Source organism: Ctenopharyngodon idella, chromosome 15, assembly GCF_019924925.1.
Source record: "Ctenopharyngodon idella isolate HZGC_01 chromosome 15, HZGC01, whole genome shotgun sequence".
In the NCBI taxonomy this organism is placed as follows: Eukaryota; Metazoa; Chordata; class Actinopteri; order Cypriniformes; family Xenocyprididae; genus Ctenopharyngodon; species Ctenopharyngodon idella.
Window position 1 is genome coordinate 3,177,470 of NC_067234.1, and position 15,501 is coordinate 3,192,970.

The 15,501-nt window shown below is 39.3% G+C and overlaps 2 protein-coding genes across 4 annotated transcripts in view; both read right to left on the reverse strand.

Annotated features, from left to right (window-relative positions):
- Positions 1 to 318: 318 nt before the first annotated feature.
- Positions 319 to 2,180, reverse strand: LOC127496321 (C3a anaphylatoxin chemotactic receptor-like). Its single transcript, XM_051864221.1, has one exon. The coding sequence runs from the start codon at positions 2,055 to 2,057 to the stop codon at positions 1,281 to 1,283; it is 777 nt and encodes a 258-aa protein (XP_051720181.1). The 5' UTR covers positions 2,058 to 2,180; the 3' UTR covers positions 319 to 1,280.
- Positions 2,181 to 6,760: 4,580 nt separating this feature from the next.
- LOC127496308 (C3a anaphylatoxin chemotactic receptor-like) overlaps positions 6,761 to 15,501 on the reverse strand; it is a 100,028-nt gene continuing 91,287 nt past the window's right edge. For 2 of the 3 annotated variants that reach the window (XM_051864201.1, XM_051864202.1), the window contains exon 2: positions 6,761 to 8,316. In XM_051864201.1, coding sequence (XP_051720161.1) covers positions 7,301 to 8,316 — 1,016 coding nt within the window. In that variant the 3' untranslated portion in view covers positions 6,761 to 7,300. Of the gene's footprint in view, positions 8,317 to 9,554; positions 10,070 to 15,501 lie in introns of those variants that run through there. The other variant, XM_051864200.1, reaches the window with a different exon arrangement.

Sequence of the window (15,501 nt, forward strand, 5' to 3'; positions counted from 1 at the left end):
AAAATCATCATTTTATTTTGTAGAAACCATGGAAACACCAAAGACGCTTTAATATTTACGTTTTAATAGGCAAGGGAACAACTGTTTTGATATATTTATAGACAGAAAACTAATCATTAATCATAAGTCTTATTGTTTAAATCTAATTTTCTTGATTTTTTGCCAGTACCATGGAAAAGCGGAAGCGGTGTCGGCGACTGTGGCATAATAAAAGTTCTGCTGCTCGTGAGGCTTGTGTTGCGCAATCGCTCCAGCAGCCTCGTTCAGCTCCCACAACACTCGGCCCTGCTCTGCTTTATACTACAGTAACATTAATAATCGCATCCATGACCATGATTTGTTCCCGAGTCCTATCCCAATTCTTTTCCACCATCCGTTGAGGTGAAGACCACATGTCCCAAGATTCCGCGCTCAAACATGGCATCATCAAGCTACGCCTTTATTTTGAATAGGCCTCTAGCGACCTCTAGCGAACAGAAAATATTACATATTGCACCTTTAGTATTTTAATAAATGTTGCCTTTAATTTTTTGTTAAAAAATTGTTTATTGATTTTTTCCCCCATGGGATTTATTCAAACAATGTTGTAAAGCAAAGGCAAACATATCAATACATTTCAGTTCATTATAGGTAAAAGAAACATTAGTTCAGAATGATGGGCCTATTGATTGTTTGTGGTCTTGAGAAACCCATGAAAATGAAATACAAATACCAGAGAGCTGTTTATTAAAAAACAAAAAACAAAAAAACAAACAACAACAACAAAAAAAAACAACATGATAGTTTTACAAACATAAAGACAAAACAGGACCAAAAAAAAAAAAAAATGCTGACTTTAAACACATGGTTAAATGAGGAAGCAAACAAGACTCAGGTGAACACAATCAGTTAACCAATAAGTAACCATATGCCAACTAACAACAAGAACAAAGGGAACAGAAACTAAACACAGGAACAGAACCCAAGGAAAAACAACACACAGCATAGCATAACTGTTAAAAATAGGCCTACGCAATACAATTACCAATTTCTAGTTGTTAATAAGGCATGCATGTCAGCTATTTATACATTTATAGCACAGTAAATCTATAATTTGTTGTTGTTGTTGGCACATCAGCTTCCATCATCCATCCTCACAAAAAAAAAAAAAAAAAAAAAAATACAATACAATACAGTATTTTGTCTACACAGCTTCTTTATACGTTAAATTACGTTACATTTTCCTTTTTCTGTAAATGTAATTTAATAAATGTAAATATTGGACTCTGTGAATGTTTAATTTAACCCTCAAGTGTCGAAGATTGGGTCATTTCTATTCCTGTTCCACTCTGCGAATGAGATTTGCGTTTGGATTGGGAATGTTGTGAGAGGAGAGCCAGGTGTTCCTCTGCGAATGCACTCTCGAACACCATCACTAAAGACTGCTTGAGCTTTTTCTGAAAATCTTCACACATGAATACGTACAAGAAGGGATTCAGGCAGCTGTTCAGGTAGGCAAGACTGATTATGAAGAGCCCTATCTGGTCGAAAACCTTGAAGCTGGTCAGCTCGTCAGATGGGTTTGTTGCATTCATTTCACGCAACCACACTTCAAGGAATTTGTGAACATAAAAGGGAAGCCAGCAGAAGAAGAAAGACAGGATTACAGCCAGGATAAAACAGAAGGGTTTTAGTTTATTATTTTTCCGGAGGCGCTTAACTCGTACTCCGATCGCCACAAATGAAGCGGAGATTATGACAAACGGGAGGAGAAAACCCACCACAAAACAGTACACTTCCAGCCTCTTGTTTGTTTCTAGTTTCTGAATGTCATTTATGCACTTTGTTTGTTGTGCAGGAATGGAAAGCGTTTTCCGAGAGATGACTAAAGGCAGGCTGCAAGCGACTGACGCTAACCAAATAAGCAGGCAAATTATCCTTGCTTTCAGGACTGTTCGTTTGGTCCTGGCCCACACCACCACCCAGGTGGACAGGCAGCGGTCCAAACTGATCGCTGTCAGCAGGAAGGTGCTGGCAAACATATTCAACACGGTCACCAGGCTGTTCAAGAAGCACATAAAGTCACCAAAGGCCAGTCGAACTCACGGTATTCATAAATTATTTTGAAGATCAGGAAATATGAAAACAGGAAGTCTGCTATAGCCAGGTTCAGAAACCAGATGATACTGACAGTGCTTTTCATTTTGAGGCCTGTGATGTAGATGACCAGTCCATTGCCAACAATACCAAACACACATATTATACAGTGGAGGAAAATATTGATTTTCCTTAAGGAATTCGTTGTGACATCTGCATTGCTTGTTGATGCCGTCATATTGGATGGGGCTACAGTTCTGAAGTAAAAAGAAAAAACAATGGCTAGAAACAAAACGTCTCGGGTTACTGGTGTAACCCTTGTTCCCTGAGTAAGGGAACGAGACGCTACGTCGAATGACGTGATGGGAACCCTCTGCGTGATTGCGTCGTGAAGCACTTCTGTATCCAACCAATGATGAGACGGGACGTCAGAGGCGGGTGACGTCACGGACCAGGAAACTATAAAGCATACCCAGAACAAAGAACGCTAGCTTCTGAATTATGGCTGAAGCAAGACGCTCCCAGGTACGCTGGGGGTACGGCAACGTGACGTAGCGTCTCGTTCCCTTACTCAGGAGTGAGCACGGACATCTAAAGGACATGGCTGTCCGGCCGCTTCATAGGCAAGTGAGATGGCCTCGACCACCCACTTACTCATCCTCTGCTTAGATGCTGGGCCCCCTTTCTTAGGGGACCCATAACATACAAACAGCTGGTCTGTTTTTCGCCACAGGGCAGCTCTGTGGACATATGTATCTAAGGCCCTGACGGGGCAAAGCAGATTGCGTTTCTCCTGATCCAGATCTACAAAAGGAGGAGGACAAAAAGCCTGGAGCACAATAGGACCCGGGACGTTGGTGGGGACCTTTGGCACGTAGCCAGGTCTAGTGTGTAGGAAAGCCTTAACCATACCAGGCGCAAATTCCAAACACGAAGGAGCAACCGACAGTGCTTGTAAATCTCCTATTCTTTTAAGAGACGAGATTGCCAGAAGAAATATCGTTTTTAGAGTGAGGAATTTCCCTGACACCTCTTCTAGTGGTTCGAAGGGAACCTCAGCTAACCCCTCTAGCACTATAGCCAAGTCCCAGGCTGGAGTTCTTGTGCGCACTGCAGGCCTCAGCCTCAGCGTGCCACGAAGGAAGCGTATGACAAGAGGGTCTCGACCCACCGAGCAACCCCCTACCGGAGCATGATAAGCCGAGATAGCTGCTACATAAACCTTCAATGTTGAAGTAGATAATCCTTCCGAGAATTTTTCTTGAAGGAACTGAAGCACAAGGCTAACAGATGACTGGACAGGGTCCGTATTTCGTTGGCTACACCAAGTAGAAAACTACTTCCATTTATATGCATATAGCTTCCTTGTGGAGGGAGCTCTGGAGTGAAGGATGGTCTCCACAACCTCGGTTGGGAGACCAGCATCTATGAGCCTTGCCCCCTCAGAGGCCAGGCCCACAGTTTCCATAGTTCTGGGCGGGGATGGAGTATTGTGCCGCCCGCCTGAGACAGGAGATCCTGCCTGAGAGGAAGCTCCAATGGAGAGCCGTCTAACAGGGACATTAGGTCCGCAAACCATATCCTGGTCGGCCAGTACGGAGCCACCAGTATTAGGCTGACCCCTTCCTGGCGTACTTTTTCCAGAACTCCCGGGAGCAGCGCGACCGGGGGAAATGCATACAGACGTAGCCTCGGCCACGTCTGTAGCATAGCGTCCAGCCCCAGAGGTGCTGGGTACGTTAGGGAGTACCACAGTGGACACTGGGTTGACTCTCCCGTAGCAAATAGGTCTACTTCCGCTTGACCGAATCTTTTCCAGATGAGCTCCACCACCTCGGTGTGGAGTCTCCATTCCCTGGGCGTCGGCGCCTGCCTCGACAGGGCGTCCGCTCCCACATTTTGATGCCCTGGAATATACACTGCTTTCAATGAGAGGAGCTTTCCCTGGGCCCACAGGAGGATCCGACGGGCCAAGTTGCAAAGTCGGCGAGACCGCAGACCCCCCTGATGGTTGATATATGAGACCACCGTCGTGTTGTCCGTGCGGACCAACACGTGATGGTCCCTCAGGTCTGGGAGGAAGTGTTTCAATGCAAGAAATACCGCCATCATCTCCAGCCGATTTATGTGCCAGGAGAGCTGATGGTCCTCCCATAAACCCTGAGCCGAGCGACCACTCATGATCGCCCCCCAGCCCGTGAGGGAAGCATCCGTCGTAAGCATTACACGACGACGAGAAGTCCCCAGCACAGGTCCCTGGGACAGGAACCAAGGCTTTTTCCACATGACCAGAGCACGAAGGCATCGCCGCGTGACTTTGATCATGCGAAAAGGATTTCCCCTCGGAGAAAACCCCTTGGTCCTGAGCCACCACTGTAAGGGTCTCATGTGCAGAAGGCCGAAAGTTACCACGTTGGACGCAGCTGCCATAAGACCCAGCAGTCTCTGAAACTGTTTTACAGTGAGTGACTGGCCTAACTTCACCCCTTTCACGGCCCCGAGAATGGAACTCACACGAACAGGGGATAGATATGCCTGCATCGTGGTAGAGTCCCACACTACCCCTAAGTAGTTGGTAATTTGATTCGGGACCAGCACACTTTTCTTTGCATTGAGCCTCAGCCCAAGCTTCTTCATGTGCGACAGAACAACATCTCGATGTTGAACTGCCAATTGTTCTGTTTGAGCTATTATCAACCAATCGCTGATATAGTTCAGCACGCGAATGCCCTGGAGTCTCAACGGAGCCAGAGCTGCATCCACGCACTTCGTGAACGTGCAGGGTGATAAAGATAGGCCGAAGGGAAGAACCTTGTATTGGTAAGCTTCGCCCCCGAAAGCAAACCTGAGGAACTTCCTGTGATGAGGATGGATGGATACATGAAAGTATGCGTCTTTCAGGTCTATCGCCACAAACCAGTCCTCGGACCTGATCTGTGGGATAATCTGTTTGAGTGTAAGCATTTTGAACTTTAACTTTCGTACAGATCGATTTAGCACACGTAAATCTATGATCGGACGTAACCCTCCATCCTTCTTTGGAACAATGAAGTAGCGGCTGTAAAACCCTGACAGCTTGCTGGGAGGAGGAACCCTTTCTATAGCTCCTTTTTGCAAGAGTGTCATAACCTCTTGTTCCATAATCAGAGACTGCTCTGGGGTCACCACTGTTGGAAGAACCCCGTTGAACCCGTTTCCGTCGATAGTTCCCACGAAAGGGAACAAGCATGCATGTTCATTGTTTATCTAGCCTATTTAATTAGAAATGCAGAGAATTGCAACAGGATATTTCAAAATGTTGTTCATTGAAACTGCTATATCATTTTGGTAAGAAAAACAGCTGTAGGCCAACTTACTTATTTTGACAATTTTTGTTGAAGAGGCTGAAAAAAATATACACAAAATATGTTAACCAATATTTTTATCCAAACTCTATATGTAAAAGAGCATTTTTCAACATTTGAAGCTGAATTGAAATAATTTTCAACATACATAAGATGCTTCACGTGATGTTTAAGGACTGTTGAAGGAACAAATTATAGTCCACTTAATTCATCTGGAAAGCATCAAGAAAGTAAATGCGAGAAAACTAAAGAAAATGTTTAAGAAACCAAAAAATACTAAGCGTAAATGAATAAAAAACGTAATGCAGAAACTGTAAAACATGCTAAACATTTAAACTGAAAAAAGAGCCTTAAGTGAAAAGGTTAATAATCTTACCAGTTCTCTCTGTAAATAATAAGTAATGCGAGGTGATTGGAAACCGGTCAGTACATGTTTCTTTACTTATCATCCCCTAACACTCAGTTAAATATCTTTGTAAGGCTAAAAAAGGAGGGGATGCTCTTTTTGCTTATCATATTTACTTGAAGCTTAGAAATTGCAGTTGCATATTCAGTTGCATAATACTTTCTGAAGTTTGTCCAAGTCAAGGTCACTCTGTAATAAAACAGTATATTCCTGTCACGGCTCATTAGTGGGACAATCAGACGTTCGGCTCATTCTTAGGAAATAAATCATTTTTATGCTATGGGTCTCTGTGAATTACTAGAGATATAATTCTAGGTAATATATCTTATCTTACATTTCAAGTTTGATGTTTATTGACCTGTATTTTTTATTAAACTATTTAAGACATATAAAACGTCTCCTTGAGCAATCAATTGTAAGATAGCATTTATTCTGTTGTCTGGTTTCTATTTTCTTTCAACACCTCCTTTACTAGCATTCGCCATAAGAGGAATTGTATTTGGGTAATGCAATGTGTTGTTGATTTTACTACAGAAACACACTTCAGACTTGATGATTTATAGTGCTTATGGTTCAGGGTTGGTAAACACTGCTCTTGCACAAGGAACTCAAGTTTCTCCATTCAGTGTATAACTCATGGAAAATAATTAGCTTTGATCATGTGGTGATGGATGGATGGATGGATGGATGGATTTATGCTTTTTTATTTTATTTATTCTTCATATTACAATAGTAGAGCCCATATAATATAGCCAGTGTTGGAGCTGCCCTGTAAAACATAATTAGTTGCCATAGTAAAATCATGGTAGGTTTAACATTATGACTTTTGTGTTATGCCTAAAAATAAAAGTAAAAGTTAACAGAATTTAACATAAAAAAATGTTCTTAAAAAAAAGAAAAAAAAAAAAAAAAGAGGAAGATTAGAGACAGAATGTTTCAGGAGGAATTTCTTCAGTTTTGGTGAATGAATAAACATTAGCAAAATATATAGTAGCACTAAATTAACAGAAGCCTATTACAAATGTGGCTTAATGTCAATAAAAATGAAATGCAGTAAAAAGGTAAAACAAAAAACAATATGTTGAAAACATTTTTCAATGTTTAAATATTTTCCCAAAGCCACTTAAACAAGCAGAGTCAAGTACACAATAAAACATTTGTGTGTTTCCCACAAAAAGCATAAACAATACAAAACATTTTAGCATCCCAACCACTATAGATGCAACAACACAGTGAGTCAACCAATGGTGTGAGTTTGGGGCGGGACTATCTGTTTGTCCAACCAATGCAAAACAGGGGGTGTGTTCCCCTGTCTGAAAAGTCATTTTAATGGCACATAAATTACATCTTTAGATTACATATGGCTTTGAACCTCTGCTGATCTCGCATTGGAGCAAAGTGGAGAGCTTGTTAATACGCTATATTGGACCACTTCAGCCTAATACAAGGAATAAATATCTTCAGGACTGATTTTCTAAAAGCTCGCTTTGTTGTCCTTGTTTGTTGACGAGATGGTTGTGTTGTTCTTCTTGAGACCTTGTGATTCTGAGAGGCCAGAACAAGTGGAAGGGCGAGATAATCGAAAAGAAAGATGTTCTTCAGCAAACGCCGACTCCAGCACCAGCAGCAGAGACTGTTTAAGCTTCTTCTTAAACTCCTCACACATGAACACATAGAGAATGGGGTTCAGACAGCTGTTGAGATGAACCAGGCAGTTTACAAAAGGTCCTATGGCATTTATTACTTTTCTAAAGTCATGCCACTCATTCTCATCTGCAATTACAGTACACAGCTGTTGAACATGAAAAGGAAACCAGCATATGAAAAAGGCCATGATCACAGATATAATGACCCGGAAAGGCTTAAGCTTCTTTCCTCTTTTGAGACGTTTGGCCCGCACTCCGATAGCAATGTATGAAGATGCAATGATCAGGAAGGGGATGAGAAAACCCACTATAAACCTGTATATGACCAGAGACCTGAAGATACTCAAGGTATTATACGTGCATTGGTTATCTTTTTCCAAGCGGTTGATGACAAAGGGAATGCTGCAGAGGATGGATAAAACCCACACGAGTGCACAGATGATCCTGGCTTTGACCAGAGTTCGTTTGTTTTGAGCCCAAACAATCACCCATGTGGACAGGCATCGGTCCAGACTGATAACGGTCAGCAGAAAAATGCTGGCAAACATGTTAAGCACCGTCACAAAGCTGACAAACTTGCACATGAAGTCACCGAAGTGCCAAGCCATCTTGTTAAAGGCAGTAACAATGTAGAGGATGATGATTAAGATGAAGATGAAGTCAGCAATCGCCAAGTTGAGAAACCAAATGGAGTTGACGGTCGTCTTCATTTTGTAGCCAGTCACAAATATGACGAGCCCATTTCCAACGATACCCAGAGCGAAGGTGACAAAATATATGAATATATTGAAGATTTCAATGCTTGATAAGGGTTCTTGCAGCGTTGTTGCATTGGTCACATTCTCTGCACAAAGAAAAGAGATAGAAAAACTGAATCCATTAGAATGATTAATTCAGAAATCCAACTCATTCAGTTCACAAATTCAACTCACTGACTCAATCTGGTTGCAGCGGTTAACACCTCACTGGAGTTGGAATGGAATGATTTTCTTGAATTGTCTTTAAAATCATTTTTGGATAGTTATTACAGCTCTGATTTTTCAGGATGAATCGTATTATTGTTGTTCAGATTGGAACCTTAGTTACCAGTCCATTGTTAATCATGCTCAAGATTAGGCTAAATCATGTTTAATGCGTAATCTTATTTTATTTGTCTGAATTATGGGGAATAAATGTTTGCAAATTCAGAGGTTATGATACAAGGAGTTGCTCAATCTTACCATGATGCCACCAGGGGGCATCATGTCCTGTTCTCTATTTTATGTATAAAATGCATGATGTATGTATGTTTTACTGAGTATTTTAACAAAAAATTATATTTTTACTTAAAGTGTAAGAATAAACAAGAACACATTTAACCCAACAAAGCATTTTTTTTTTTTTTTTTTGCTGCCTACAGCTCAGATTATGTCTGGTAGGTTTAAAGACTTTGCCAGCAAAATGTGTTGCACAATTCATATTCAACATTAAGACCACAAAACTGAACACTGAACAAAGCTGCAACTCAGAAATATTATTTTCCTGCTGTTCTCAACTCAGTAATGCTTTCAGCTAGTTTTGCATTTAAGCAGATACAGTTGCAAATGATGCAGTATGACCACAGCTTTTATTAACCTCTGTTGACTTACATGACCCGTATTGCACATGTGACTGAAGTCTCAAAAACTCTAGCGAGAGATACAGTATATATTTTTATGTTTTGTTTGTTATTTTATCTTATAAATGTGGTTTACACTGAGAAACAACAGCGGGGATGGATGAGATCTCTTTTAGATTTCTGTTGGATTAGAGTTTAAGCTTTTAATTCAAGTCGCTATGATACTTTAATCTTAATCAAATCAAAAATCGAAAGAAGTCAAGATAATGAACCCAACCAAAGGGGTGGAGGAATAAAAATGCATGTCATTTTGAAAAGGCATTACAGGTAAATATAAACTGCCCACATCACCCAGTTCTTTTCACAGGGCATCGATATCATCATATGACATGTCTCAATAATGCAAAAATGTGCTTGTAATATTATAATAGGTGTATCAAACATAGTCATAGCCACAGGAATATTGCGTAGATGTAGATTCTTACCCATTTTCAGTCCTTTCCTTCCGTTATTCCTGCAGGTGTTATCGAAGCTCACAACGTCTTCACATGAACAATTGGTGGTTGTTTCCCCTTTATTTGTATGAAAGAGAAAGTGGGGTGGAGTGATGATGCATCAAGGGAACTATGCATCTGTAGAAAACTATTTTGAATATCTGCTTTCAAAGGTTAAAGTTACAGTCTTCCATGGGAACCCAAAATAGAACCACATCGTTTATTAACATAATCCAAAAAAAAAAAAAAAAAAATTAAAAATATTTATGACAACAGCAACTAACAATGATACGGAGCCCCTAAAGGGACCTTTGCAAAAATAAAAAAAATATACAGAGATTCGCGTGCGCACGAGAAAGTAGGCTTGTTTGAGATGAGCAAAATCTGCGCAGAACCGATCAACGGTGATCACCGCAAGATGCATGCTGGTTAGAAATGTGTCTGAGGGTGGGCCGCCTTGCTCTGATGTCATGCCGGCATGTGTCAAAAACCTCTCGCGACGGCGAGGCGGCCTCATCAGATCCTGCAGTCGAGCGCATAAATTCGCGTGCCGTGAAATACTAATTTATCGTATTAAATAATAATTTACGTTGCATCTGCTCTCACAACTAACCAAACTATTTGGCACACTTATTAGCCTACTTACTTAGCTGACCAATTCTCAAAATCTGTGTGCCGGAGGCTGCGCGCCGCACTGGACAGCGCGGAGACAATGAGCTGTAGTGAAGCATAGAGCAGAATCAATCGATTCAAGGGTCAAGTCAAGTCATCTTCATTTATATAGCGCTTTTTACAATACAGATTGTTTCAAAGCAGCTTTACAGTGATAATAGGAAAATTAATAGACAGAGTTTGGTTTGGCTTTGCAGCAGCTCTAAGATAAAGTTTATCGAGCTAAAGTTTTTGATTTGAATCACTTCCGTTGTAAAAATCATTAACTTAGGGGACGCTTAAATGACACCTTTTTAACTGAAAACAGAACAGAAAAAGAAACTTTTAATGCGTTCTTGCATTAAAAGTTGAATATTCAAATTCAAAACGTTGAATATATATTTTTATATTTATTGCCATCTATTACCGTCATCAATTAATTAGTCAAATAAGGCTACCTAGATTTTTTTAAATAGCTATATCTTATTTAAATATAGGCCTATACCATCTTTAAATTTAAAATCTTAAATTTAGTCAATAAAATTAGAGTTTGACACTATTTGTTTCAACCAAAGGCATCTTGCGCTGCAGAGGTGGCATGGCATGCTTTTAGATGTATTTACACAATTTAATGCTGCTCAGAGAGGTCCGTAAATACATTCACACAGCAAATACATAATGCAGTGACATTAATTTTATGTTTTAAACAAAATGCTTTGAATACAGAAATATGAAATAAATTACAAGATGTAACGAATATAAAATATCGCCAGTAGGTGGCAGCAAGTCACTGTGTTAATGAATGAGTCACTTTATTCAATCGATTCGCTCGAAACGTTGATTCATTCAGTAATAAAAAGGCTCAACCGATTTGTTTAAAGACTCGGATTCATTCACGAATTAACTACTAGGCTACTCTGTGCGCCTTATGTTGCGAGTCGCACAATGATCTGTGACTTTGCTTTAGAAATTTAGCTGGCAGAAAAAATAAAACATTGTTTTGAGGGACATCAATTAATACTCAGTGTTAATTAAATAAACTCGGTGTATTGCTCAAAACAACAGTCAGGACTGCTGATCTGCACTTGAACTTCACTACCGTGTAACATTCTCCCTGCACTGTTCACTGAGTCGCGTATTTTTGGCACACAGATTTCAAGAGTTGATCAGCTAAATAAAACAGGCGGTGTGCCAAATAGATAGGCTAGGGGTAGTTGTGACAGCAGATGCAACGTAAATTAATTAATATGTAGCCTAATATGATAAAATAATTCCACCGCACGCAAATTTATGTGTAGGCAGAAGAAAGCTAGATAGGGTTTGTGTCGAGCCATTCATTAATCTGGTTGTTTGATGAGAAACAGATCTAGATGAAATGTCCGAGTTAATTAAGAATCCATACAACTGTAACTGATGAACAATTCTGTTGCGCGGAACTGAGAAAGAACTGCTGACAGCAGCTTGATCTTCACTGTAAATATTCTCTCCGCGCTGTCCAGTGCGTCGCGCAGCTTCAGCAGAGATTTTTAGAGTTGGTCAGCTAAATAAAACAGCGGTGTGCCAAATACATAGGCTAGGAGTAGTTGTGAGAGCAGATGCCACGTAAATTATTATTTAATACGATAAATTAGTATTTCACGGCACGCAAATTTATGTGTATACAGAAGAAAGCTCTGTCTAGGCTCTGCCCTGGCACGGGTTGTGTCGAGCCATTTATTAGTCTGGCTGTTTGATGAGAACGAGACTAAATGTAGATGCAATAAACTCTGTAATAATCCGTACAAATGTATCGGATAGATATAGGCTACTATTCTGTTGCGCGGAGCTTAGTTCTGGAGCTAAGAACTGATGACGCGGCTTGATCTTTGGTTGACCAATCAGCGGAAAGGGGCGTTTTATTCCCGCCCATGTAGAGATCAAATATTCAAGCTGTTTATCCATTTTGGTTTTATTGTTTTTCCATTTGGCGGATTAGAACAAAGTGTGATGAAAACAAAAATAAAAATATGAAAAAACGACTCGAGATTTGTTTATTTATGCTCATAAGGAGGGTCGAATATGTGATAAATGAATGGTTTCTTCGTTTTTCCGTTTAGAAGAGAAAAACGAGAAAAAAAATTATCCGAAGGTACACGGACCGAGACTCTGTTAGCGCCACAGTTCACTTCAACTCGCACAGATAAAACACATAAGTTGTGAGAAATCAACTAAATTGTGCCATGAAATACAATCCATGTACTTTTTTTTCTCTGGGGTAAATATATTTGTTGTGTTCACTGCAACAAAAAGTTATCACATTCACATCTGTCAAATGTCATTCTGACTATCATTTCACCAAATGACATCTTTGCACAGGATAATTCTGATACTTTTGTGTCTTTTTTTAAAAGCTTGATGCTGGTCACTATTCACTGCCATTATATGGACGAGCGCGAGCTGGACATGTTTTGAAAATTCTCCTTTTGTGGTCCAAAAAAGAAAGAAGGATATACGGCATTAGAACAACACCAGTGTAAGTAATGACTTCATTTTCATTTTAGGGGGAACTTTCTCTTCAATGTTTTTGCAGAGTAATGGTGGAAAAGGCCAATTCAGATCAACAGCGACAGTAGGGCTGTGCGATATGACGATATCGTTACCACAAAATAAAATGTCTATCGTTAGAGATTTTGCTATATCGTATATAGTATGTTTATATATGGTACTGTTGACACTTCAGAGTGATGAAATGTATGAATGATAATATAAAGAGCGGGATGTATGAAGGTAAAATGATGCCATAAAGAATCTTTGCGCAGCTAAAAGAAAGACGGAACTGTACAAATCGGGTTATTTCGGGACCTTTCTGCCGTACGTACACAATAAGTCATTTAGACATTTGCAACAGTTTGTTTTTTACACATACAGAAAAAAACACATACAGATCCGTTTTGCAGTTCTTTAAACTGTTGTTTCGCTTGCAAATCACTGTTCACAGGCTTACAATGCTTTTGGTCGAATTTCGACGAAAAAAACGTGCCAAAAGTGTAAGCGCGGAAAAATGGAAGTCAGAAGAATACAGATCATATTTATTTTGCTTTAGCATAAAGCTGCAGTTTCACAATTCATGAATTGCACTTACGAATAACAGTAAAATGCTGCAAATCATTTTTTTTCTTACGCTTGAAATGCGATTTACAGCTTTACAAATCTTCTCTTGCGCATGCAAATTTAATTTACGCTTACAATCTTGTGTACACTTCCACAAATATTACTTTGCGCATGCGATTCTTTATGGCATCATTTTACCTTCATATGGATGTGCTTGATGTTAAAAGAGTTGTAAGCGAAATATATCCTGAAAAGGAACTCGGTGCATATGGGGGGTGGATTATATAAAATTTGATGATTGCTAAGCAAACTGAGAGGAGAACTAACGTGTATACGCTCGCCAGCCGTCTGGCCAAAATCCCATAGTATTCAGGCGTCAGACGTAAGATATGAGACGTTAGACGTCACGGTCACGTGTCGGAGCTGCGCTCAAAGTGCGCGGCGGCTATGGCGGCGACGTAGTTGAGTATGGCGCGGACTCCGTGCCAAAATCAAGCGTCCGAACGACCGACCGATCGATCGAACGTCTAGTACTTTGAGCGTCTAACTGAGCGGGTGACCCACGTGACGACCTGACGTGAAGTCAGCGTCTTGAAATTAACTGTTTTTTTAACCATGTAATGAGCCAAGCTGATGTGTAAAGACTATAAATGGATATTACAGGCACTAAATACAGATATTTTATACCTAACTACTAAATACTGAATCCTGTGCTTGAAAGTATGTGTTTTACTAAGAGCATGTAACTGTACAGACATTCCTAATTTGAACCTTATTATCATATTAACTGTTAACTTTATTGCCTACTGTACAATATACCAGTCCATCAGACTCTCTATCCCACTTCCCAGGAAATCTACAGAATACCAATCAGGTGATGTGCTTCAGGAGAGCCTTTAGTGCAGGCTGTTAAACTGAACTCTGCTGGTTGTGTCCCTGCAGGAACTGAATTGTATAGCCTTGCTTTATACATCTTTTTCACCAGTTACTTTAAAAAAGTAATTAGTTATAGTAATTAGTTACTTCTCACAAATAGTAACTGAGTTAGTAACTGAGTTACTTCATTATAAAAGTAATTACCAGGGAAAGTAACTATTGTATTGCGTTACTTTTTAATTTTCTTTTTTTTTTCAATTATGTCAAATAACTTGGATGCCCCAATATTAAATATGTTAAATGAATGAAATGGACACTAAATAGAATAAAATATTATTATAAAACATTGTACACTAATCTACACTATTTTAATGTTGCCATGGGACAATGTGAGAAACAGATTAAATATATTATTGTAAATAGGCTATTATCATTACTATGGAACAATAAAACACAATAGATGGTTTAGAACGTTTAATATTTATTGCACAGACCACAACTGGCCAACAAATAAGTCTAAAAATAAATTCTGCTTGATCCGAATCGACTCACGACATGACATTTCTCTGTACTGTAGGCTACTGTTGGTAGCCATTAAAGAAAACGTATTTAGTTTCCTATTTATGTTTAAATAGGCATATAATGTTATTTTTTTATTTCATCTATTCAATAATGAAAAGTGAACAGCATGAGTAAGATAACAGGATACATCATAAGATGCGCAAAATATCGGGAGACATGAAGTGGGTCAGACATGTTTTTGACCACCTCATTAAGTTTTGTTTTGTAGAAAGCCTTTCTTTAAAGTGAATTTCATTTTGTAAAAAATGTATCTTAATTTTAATCAATGTTTCATCAAGCAATTGCCTGGATTTAATAAATAAGAAGCATAGCAGACAATATAATCATGACATGGAGGCGCGGGCGCGATCACTTGAACTGGAGCGCGTCTTATAGGCTAAATGAACTGAAACTCAGCGTATATGCTGCTTGCCGCTTGCCTCACAGACATGAGAAATATATCTATAGAAAACTTGAAATGTCTACTTTTATGTAGTCGAATTGGTGTGGTTCTAAAAACAAAGTATGGACACATCAAATATTGATTTAAAAAAAAAAATTGTTTTATAATTATAAATGTTTTACAATTTTATAATTTATAATTATAAATAGGGTTAGGGTCTCAATAATTTGATAATAAGCATTAAGGAATCTTGCAGCTATTCTATTTCTATAAGTTCACTGCTCTGTAACAAATTAAAATGAAAAAAAATGTAAAATTGTAAAAGTTTTTGGCCAATCAAATCAAACTTTACTGTTT